Source organism: Carassius carassius, chromosome 39 (genome assembly GCF_963082965.1).
Source record: "Carassius carassius chromosome 39, fCarCar2.1, whole genome shotgun sequence".
Lineage (NCBI taxonomy): Eukaryota > Metazoa > Chordata > Actinopteri > Cypriniformes > Cyprinidae > Carassius > Carassius carassius.
In genome coordinates this window covers 21,010,969-21,021,396 of record NC_081793.1, presented here as the reverse complement: position 1 = coordinate 21,021,396, position 10,428 = coordinate 21,010,969, and the positions used below count along the sequence as shown (strand labels likewise).

The 10,428-nt window shown below is 36.5% G+C and overlaps 1 protein-coding gene across 1 annotated transcript in view; it reads right to left on the bottom strand.

Annotated features, from left to right (window-relative positions):
* Positions 1-755: 755 nt before the first annotated feature.
* Positions 756-10,428, bottom strand: part of LOC132121608 (ankyrin repeat and fibronectin type-III domain-containing protein 1-like) — a 73,480-nt gene continuing 63,807 nt past the window's right edge. Inside the window, exons 21-25 of the mRNA XM_059531188.1 lie at positions 8,889-9,030; positions 8,372-8,540; positions 7,514-7,680; positions 3,593-3,812; positions 756-2,129 (exon numbers count right to left, since the gene is read on the bottom strand). Of these exons, the coding sequence (XP_059387171.1) occupies positions 1,372-2,129; positions 3,593-3,812; positions 7,514-7,680; positions 8,372-8,540; positions 8,889-9,030 (1,456 nt within the window). The 3' untranslated portion in view covers positions 756-1,371. The remainder of the gene's footprint in view (positions 2,130-3,592; positions 3,813-7,513; positions 7,681-8,371; positions 8,541-8,888; positions 9,031-10,428) is intronic.

Here is a 10,428-nt window from a genome sequence, read left to right as displayed (position 1 = left end):
TTTCATCAATAACCTTTAAACCTTTCAAAATAGACCAACCAGCAGTTATTAAATCAATTAATTTAATTATATATATATATATATATATATATATATATATATATATATATACAGTACAGACCAAAAGATTGGAAACATTACTATTTTTAATGTTTTTGAAAGAAGTTTCTTCTGCTCATCAAGCCTGCATTTATTTGATCAAACATACAGAAATTTTTTTTAATATTGTGATATATTATTACAATTTAAAATAATTGTTTTTAAATTATTATACTTTAAATTATTATTTATTTCTGTGATGCAAAGCTGAATTTTTAGGATCATTATCATATTAATCCTTTAGAAATTATTCTAATATGATGATTCATTATCAAAGTTGGAAACAGTTCTGCTGCTTAATATTTTTTGAGAACATGTGATACTTTTTTAGGATACTTTGATGAATAAAAAAAAAAAAAAGCTATGTTTTTAAAATATAAATATTTTGTAATAACAATATACACTACTGGTCAGTAATTTGGGGTCAGTAATTTTTTCTTCTTTCTTTTTTTTTTATAAAATCATATATCATCAATATATATATATATATATATATATATATATATATATATATATATATATATATATATAATCAATATATATATATATATATATATATATATACAGTATATATATAAACTTAAGTTTTTAAAATTTACACACACACACACACACACACACACACACACACACACACACACACACACACACACACACACACACACATATATATATATATATATATATATATATATATATTATACACACACACTTAATACCTTACATAAAAAATGTATTCATTTAGTTTTACTTCTAATCAATGGATTAGAATGTTTATGTTTAGAATGTCAGAAATTGGTTTAAATACTATTGTAGCTTCTAATCAAAAAGCTGTAATATTTAGAGCTAATTTGGGTTTTGTTCATGACTTCAAAATCTTTTAGTCTGAGCAAGCTTTAAAACCCCTATGGTGATAATAAATGGGAAAAATACATTCCGAACAAAGGCAGCTGAAAAAGTGGGCGCTCACTGTTGGGCTCTATTGGCTGAGGCAATTTCAAGTTCTGAGGAAAAGCAGTGCTTTGTTTCATGTTGCAATGATAATCAACATTGTAACAGTCAGAGCCATGATTTATGAGTCCCGCAGAGTTGACCAGCAACTTCATCCTCTGCAGAGAGGATGCAAGAATTGATTAGGCTAAGTGTTCACTCATTACAACTGTGAGCTGTTGTAAAGTGTGCAGTTGGAGAGAAAAGGGGTGTTTTGGAGCTTAGAGGCAATTTTAGTACTGATATATCCCCATGTCTACATGATGGAATGCTTATATCATCCTAGAGAGTGCTGCTGAGGATTTCCGACACTTGTTCATTCGTTTGCTCATCCGAATCCATGTCCTGAGCTGTAGTGCCATATCCCGATCCGGCCTCTCTGGCTGCAGCTCCTCTCGATCCCGCCTCCGCCTCCTCCCAATGTGGGGCATCTCTGCAGGGTGACGTCTTGCTGCATGACTCCACAAAGATCCTGCGAACATTGGGCTTAGACTCCCTGAAGGGCGCCCTGTATTCATCCAAACTGTAGGAGGTAGTGGGAGAGTGTGGTAGGGAGAGTGGCGACTCCAGTGGCAGGTCGATATCGCTCTGTCTGGTGTAGATGCCTTCGGATAGTGAAGGAGTGTGACTCTCGCTCTGTACACGCAGCCAGCGGTGCGGCCCGCCAAAATAACTCCTCTGGGGATGGCTTTTGGACAGCAGCTTACGTTTCGTGGGTGGATCGGCCAGGAACTTGCTGCGGGATGGCTTGTCTGTGGTTTTCATAGAATAAGAAGACAGCGATAGGTCCTCCATGTCCTTGGTGCATGATTCGGTTTCCAGGATGGACTTGGAGCAAGTGCTGTTTTTGAGATCATGCATCTGGAGAACATCAGGAGCACTGCCGCTGAGGACATGCACAGCCTGATGGGAGAGATCCTGGGCTGAGGAGTAAACTAAGTCCAGGTCACGAGGACTCAAAGCATCACTGGAGTCGTAGTCACTGTCTGTGGGGAGAAAGACCTCCGAACAGCCCTCTTCATCTGAACCCGGCTGGGATTCTGCATCAGATGGGGATTGAAATAATAAATCCATTAGAAATAAGCAAAGTGTTCATAGAACTAACATTAACAATCCTTTGCCTTTAAAATCTGACTGGATGAACCATGTTCAGAGTCCATTGTGAAATAGCCAATATACACCCCTGTTCAAAAGTTTGTGATCATCAAAGATGCCTTTATTTGATCAAAAACACAGTATTATTGTGACATTTTATTTTTATTAAAATAACTTTTTTGCTGAATTTTCAGAAGTTATTACTCAAGTCTTCAGTGTCGCATGCTAAAGGAACATTTCTTATTATCAGTGCTGAAAATAGTTTTGTTATTAATATTTTTGTAGAAACTATGATACAAAATATATAACACAATGATATAATGAGAGACAGACAGACAGACAGATAGATATTGTAGATGATAAATTATTTAACTCACCTGAACTTTTGCACAGTGGTGTTTATTTATAATGTAGAAAATAAAACTGCTGTGATATCACATACTGTACTGTCAACCATTATATAATGCAATATTGTTTTGTTAAACGCATTTAAAAGATACTATTAAGTATCTATGGTGTATAGTGAAGAATCATGCATAGGTTCTTTCTGAAAGATCAATGAAAACAGTTTTAATTTTCAGTATTAAAATTTTAATGCCGCAGGTTGGCTGAATACACATCCTCACACATAATGCAATAAGTATAATCCCTGGGAAAATTGTCTTATCATCTGTTTTTAATTAATGTTTTTCATTTTCTTAATACATTCAAAATAAATGTAAAAGCATACTTTATCAGCACTGCATGTTTTTTTTTTAAATGCACTGAGACACTGGTAAGATTTGGAATCATTAAATCATCAATATTTGGCCTTACATTTATTGCCACTCTGTGTTTTAAAAGATAAAATAAGCAGTTTGTGACTTTGTGACAAGATTTGTGCAATGCCTTAGACAAATGCAAATCTATCAAATCAAGACATGGCGCAATTGGGTCTTATTAGAACAGTAATGATGATCTGTGAATTATCATAATTTGCCAATGCTTAGTGATACAGTATAGTTTGAAACCCAAATTTCCAAGCATCACAGGGTGCCAGAACATTACTGAGGTGAGCGTAATCTGTCATTTCATCTTTTTCTTGAAAACTAGTGTCTTTTGTTATATATTTATTTGCCACAATTTTATAAACTCTATTCCCTTTGAACACCCTGTAATGCTCTACAAAACACATGGCATCTTAAAGCTTTAATACTGAATGTTTTATCAAATCAATAAGTGTTGCATTATAATGAAGCTGATGCACTTATGCATTTCTTACAGAAACGTTCTTTTGTGCTGTCAACAAATACCACGTTCTCACTACTGCAAATATAATACAAATTTGAATGCAACACAGACACGCAGTCAAGCACCACACATATTTTTATGCCTGGAAGAAATGCAGCTATTGAAAAACAGCATTTACCATCTGTAGGCTTTCGTCTCCTCATTTCTGGAGAGGGCGAGGGCGAGGGAGTGGGCACGTAGTCTGTGTTAGAGGACATGGAGTCATTCTTCTGGACAGGAGGCTCCACGCTGACATCTACTAACCAGGTGATAGGCACCCAACCGAGAGGCTGTTTATAGCGGGCATGCTGCAGGGCATTGGTGATCCAGCGGACGTCTCGCCACATCTCGTCCGATTGCTTCAAACACACAAAGGGAAAAAACAGTGAGGCTGAGTGCACTCTTATTTCATTGGAAATGCTGAAAATAAAGTTAGCTTGAAAACCAAAGCGTGCGATTTAAATGCTGATTCAACATAAATGCAAATTGCAGCTTTCAGTGTGAGAAATGCGGTATTTCCCCCACACAAACATCACAAAGCTTTTCAAACCATTAACGCGCATCGCACAAAAGCTTCAAAGGAGGCCACAGAAAACTTGCTGTGAAGTCTGAAGGTGCATGACCATGACTAATATCACAATTTTTTTTTTTGTCATCTTCCCCTGTTCACCAATCACAGCAGGTCAGAGATGAATTGTACATATTGCTCCTGTTTAGTGTGCAGAAGCTAAATGAGAAGTAAAATGTGTTTTCAATCAAAGCTGTTAACCTCCATGAAGTGAATCTTCACAACTACCACTTTCATATTTTCCATCTTTTGGATGTACTATAGCAATTGTATTTACAAGGAGCTTATTTCAAATTGGAAGGAAAAAGGCTGTACAAAAATGAAGCAGGGTAGACGAAAAAAAAAAAAACTCGGCAATCTGAGCTCTTTCTAGCAAATGCCATGTGAGATCCATCTTATGGGAATGAGCCTTGACACCACAGGATGACTCCTTTGGAAAATATGCCGGGCTTCTAATGACGAACAGGGGACTCCAGTATGACAAGGGCAATAATATGAGTTTCTTTAAGTTGCGAAATAGACTACTTGAACTAATAAATGTTTGGCTGATCCTGCAGGATGGGAAATATTGCAACAAATTAGGGGAAAATAAGAATAAATAGGCAGCGTGGCTTGTATATCATACACAGTGCTCTAATATACAGTAGCAACTCTCAACCCAAAAATTAATCACAGGTCTGTTCTGATAGAGCCGTGGACAGTGGGAAAGAATAATTTTAAAATGGAAATAAAGAAAATGTAACTGAACTGCTATTTAGGACAGCAAAATTAATATTTCTTACTATTATTAAAGGAATTAGAAAATGTTTTCCTCTTTATGTGCGTCAAAGGCTGTGCAATCAAAGTCAGCGGGATTTTGATGCAAAACATTTGGCGAAAAATATTCAAATATTAGATAGATCCAATATTGAGAGGCTGCTTGTCAGCCAAGGTCCATTTCAAATGGGCCAGGACTGCATGGAGAAATAATGTTAAATGGAAATAATAAAATGCATCCGACCATGTAATCATGCATATTTAGGAAATGATTAGGCCTGACCGTTAACAGCGATGAGAAAATGCTTCCCATTTTTATATGCATTAAAGGCTGTGAAATCAAACTCAACAGTATTACGATGCAAAATATTGGCAAAACAATATTTAAATATTAGACAGATGCAACACGGCTATAATCTACATTTATACTCAAGCTATAGGAAAACCAGTTACTGAACATAAAAATTCAAGAGATATTTCGAAACTAACAGTCAATTTTCCCTCTCAGCCTGTCATGTTAACTATTTTAGTGTTAAACTATGTCCATTGTAAAATCTGGGCCCTGAACTAATAACTCTAATTTCACTCGCATTATAGCAGCAAACTTGTAAATCTGCCAACTTAAAGCCATAATGTTACTACTAAGTAAATTTGAGTGTCATGGAAGCTCCATCTCAACTATACATCTCGCCACATGCATCTGAAATGTGCATTTTGCGGTCTGCCGTTAGCTCTTTGACAGGACCTCACAGCGATACAAACCTGCCCTCTCGCACGAGAGCAGAGCGCAAAGCACTTTCCACCACCATGCCACTCTGACAGACGTGTCTCTTTTCTCATTCGCCGCCTCCTAGAACATTAAGGTTTTCAAGTTAATTGATGCCACATTGCTCAGCCCCACGCACACATTCATGCAGTAACACTCATTGATCGGTATTATTTTTTCCCCTCGTCACTCTTAGGCGCTGTGTAATCTGTGGTTAGTGTGCTGCTTTTTTCCAGCGCCTCTTGGACCTGACATCACACAAACACTCTTGTGGTTTTGTGGTCAATCTCAATTAATCGTCCAGACCAGGGTGGCGGAGAGGGATTATTTCAGACCGGCACACTTAACACATGCCTCTCTTTCAAGTCTGCTGAGCTGTTATTGAAATTTCGACACAAGAAAAACAACTTGTTTTACAGTTTATACGTCTAGTAGTTATGCTTTATGACATCAATAAACTATCTTAATTGGATTATTAGTTTAAATTGTTTTTGTAGTTTGATGTTTCCAACACTCCCAAGCGGCTGGGAATAAACATGTGATCCTCAGGAGTAAAACATGAATGACGTATTGCTAAAAGTTGTAATTGAAAACAACACGAATGGGGCTTATAAAAGGGAAAGAAGCAGTAAAGCATAATTTCAGATAGTGTACAAACAATTAAAAATACTAAATAGCAAAGAAAAAAAAAAAAAAAACACAACTATAGCACTATTCTACACACCTGTTTATTGCTATACATCATGTTATGCATACATTCTTACAAAGTCACTGCATGCATTGGCATAAGACAGAGTCTGAATTACTGAAATTACCACATGCAATTCCATTCAAATGTTTGGGGTCAGTAAAATCCTGAAAAAATGTTGTTTACACAGACAAAAAAAAAATAATTGTAGCTCAATTGTTTTCGAATTGGATAAATTAACAGCTTTGGTGAGCATAAGAGACTTATTTCAAATACATTAATAAATCTTACCGACACCAAACTTTTGTACAGAAGTTTACTTCTCATTTATTTAAGGTGATTTATCAATAGTTTTTCAGAGACTGCTGAATTTGTGATAACTAATTATTTAGAGAAAATTCCCTGTTGAAGACCAAAAACACTGTTAAGCTTGGCTATAAAGATGCAAAATGCTTGCAGTGCAACAAATTATTTAAATTGGGAAGGAATGGATTTGTTGTGATGGATGTGCAAAGTAGGCTCACACTGACTGCTCCAATTACAATGAAGATTCATTTTGCAAATTATTCATTTGCAAATTATAAATTATTACAATGAAGATTCATTTGCAAGATTCATTTGCATATTAACTAATATAGTTCCAAGACGTACAACAAGCTGTACAAAACACAAAATAATACAGATCTTATAAAACAGCTATTTGAGAAGTATTGAAAAAGAAAATGCACACGAAAACTTGAAAATATATATTCTTACACGTCATCCGAAAACATATTGCTGTAGAAAAAGCATAAGGTGCTAAATTGTTTCTATTTTGTATTATATTTATGAGTCCAGGCCCTTGTAAAAGTATTTAATAACTTTTGTAAAAAGAAACGTTAAAAGAAGCTTGTTAAAAATGGTGTTTCTCCATTAATATACAATATAGAGCTGAGTTAGATTATTTAAAAAAAAAAATTATTTGTCATACACTTTAGGACAAGAGAGAAAAATAAACCAAAAGAACAAGTATATATATTTCAATGTCATCCAAAAGATATTGCTATATTAAAAGTATTAGCACAAGGTGACTAATTATTTACATTTTTTAATAATATTTAGTCCAGGCCTTTTTTACAGCACTTTATTTTTTTTGTAAATAAATAAAAATAAAAAGGTTATAAAAATGTGTTGCACCATCAATATTCAATATGATACTGAATTATATTATGTAAAAATATAATTTCTAAAGCGGGAAAGGGAAAAAAAAATCACAAATCATATTATCCTTCAAAGACCATACCTGAATGTAGTCCAATATGTGCTGTTGTCTCTGTTTGGCTGTGGACACCTCAGAGTCAGTGATGGCCTCTCTAAAAGCCTGCTGGGTAATTAGAGCATCCAGATCCAGCACTGAGGACAGCCGGCAGTACAGACTGATAAATTTCTCCTTATATGAGCAGAAGTGAACTGCACATGGGAGACAAAAATATATAACACCACAGTTAGTAATGGACAATATAATATAAGGGTAGTGAGATAATATTGCATTTCTCAAACTGACTTCAATGGGTGGTGTGCCACATGAAATTGAGACCCTACGAAGGTTATCATTAATGTCCCCAAAAACACTGACAAATCTTTTTAAAAGATGTTTTTGTAATGGAAATCTGTGGGTGGTTTACAAGTGTATGGTGTTTGGGTTGAAACTACCTCACAGTATAATATTTAAAAAGTTGTTTGAAACTCTCCCCACAACAGCAGCTGAATAAGCTACTAAGTGTTCTAACTGGCACCACTGCTAAGCATACAAGCACACGGTTTGCCTTCGCGTCTGAAAACAAACCTTGCTATTTGAATGAAAGTGATCTGCCATTCTTTAAAACACACTTTATTGAATTATAATATTGATTACTTGTTTAACCTTTCCTTATTTTACACAGTCTGGGCTCAGCAAGGGGGGTGGGTGGCTGTTTGGCTGGCCGTGGTGCACACCGCCACCCCGCTGGTGTCTGTATGTGTGTGTGTGTGTGTGTGTGTCTGCTTGATTTACTAGAGGTCCTGAGGGAGTGCGACTGGAGGCAGAGGGGGGAGGAATCTGTGGATTTTTATAAGGCCAACTGAGCTAATATTGTAGGGGTTGAAACAGAAGCCAGTGTACCGAGCTCAAACATTTGAAGAGGGAGGTTGAGGAACCCCGAGTGTGGTGTGTAGGGGTTGGTCTGTCCCGGGGCAGAGCAGACGTCGTCTGAGGCAGGCAGCAGCAGAAGAAAGGACACATTGTGACCCAGCTCCAGCACCTCGTGTGTGTAAAGACGGAAGTGCTTGGCCTGTGTGGGACACACAGACACACACACACACCCAGACACACGCACACACACACACACACACACACACACACACACACACACACACACACACACACAAACACACACACACACACACACACACACACACACACACACACACAGACTTTAACTCATGAGGGTCGAAGGGTAACAATGTTATGCCATAACTTAGCATCAATCACATCTGTCCCCTCTAACCATCCATCCATCCAGATCTCAAAGTATTAAGTAAAATATATTGACAAACTTTTATATATAGAATTTTTTTGGGATGATTGTGGTGCTTTACACCAAGATACCACTTGTGACTTGTCCTGTAGACTGCAGTACCTGGTGGAGAGGTAGATTGATCTGGTGCAGCAGACTCTTAATGGCTGTCTGGAGCTCAGAGAAGAGGAGGCAGTCTGTATCCTGATCTTCTCTTTCCACCTCCACAGGGCCAGACAGTGACTGCAGCCATTCCCACTCATTCCTGGGTGGGAAGAGACACTGTTTAGTCAACATACACACAGCTCTATATCAAGGTTTCCAGTAGTGTCCTCGACAGAGTGGTTTCCAAAGGCTAGTGGGATGGCATGTCTGATTTTTAGGGTAAAGATTAGTGAGATGCTTGTGGCCAACCACTAAAAACTCTTCCTTTTAATCTGAACATTTTACACCAAGAAAAGTGCTTAATTGTCCAATAATGCTAAAACAGATGCCTAGGAAAGCGACAATGCTTGGGTATTTGTTGCAGAGAGAATTAAAACAATTAGGGCTGCTCCGATCACGATCGGAACAGCCCTAAAAAAAATGTATTGCAAAGAGAATTAAAAAATAATTCCTACACTATTATCTGTGACGAAATATCCATAAATCTAAAGTATAGAATTTTTTTTTAATTTTAGGTAAACTGATTTTAAATTAATTTAACTTTCTATAAATTTCATAAAAACTGAAGGATGAAAAGCATCAGCTCATAGTATGTGGGTAAGATGATGATGGGGCAAAATTGAGTAATTTGGTCTTAGTCTCAAGGACACCCTCAAGGCTAGATTCTAGGGGGTAGGTTGGTGGAAAAAAAAGGTGAATTTCTTTGCTCCAGAGGTTTTCCTCAAGCCGTGAGTGGGCATCGTCCAGTGTGAACCTCCCACTGACTTCCACAGTCCGGCCCCATAGTAAATTTAGTTTTACTGCCACACAGAGCTGCAGGATAATACTCTCACTGTCTCTAGCTACCTACCAAGGTCCACACCATGACCCGAGATGAAAATAAATAAATAGCTCCTTTACTGAACAAAAACAAATAGCAGTTTTGTTTTGACTGTAAAAAATGGTGGTGTCAAGAAACTATGTAAGCCTGTGGTGAGGGGGAGCCCGACGCAGAGTTCAGGCATATTTCAATCTTCTCAGGGTACACTCACTCTGGAGAGCTCGTATTGGCTTCAATAATAAGATATATTAACTTGTTTCGGTGCTATAAAATGTTTAAAACTGAACATCCATATCAATGACATTAATTAAATTGCATGAGAAGTTTTTATGATGAGTCAAGATGTACATTTGCTGGTCTTTTGGTAAAAGCAATAAATTAACAAAAAAGGAGAAAATAATTATATGATTCAATTACAGCCTTTGAATACATGCTTTAATTGTTTGCAATATTTATCCAGTGATTTTAAACCTAGGGTTGTTTTCTTTCATATTTTTTAGATGAAAAAAAGACTTGATTTGAGGAAAAAATGAGCTAAAACACATCCACACTCATTTACTATATTAGTATATGCAGAATATTATATTTCCCCTAAAGCAGGACCAAACAATTACCCCATTTGTTGTGTTGCATATTATGTAGAATCTTACTTTTTATTTGCAGAAATTAGCATTTTTC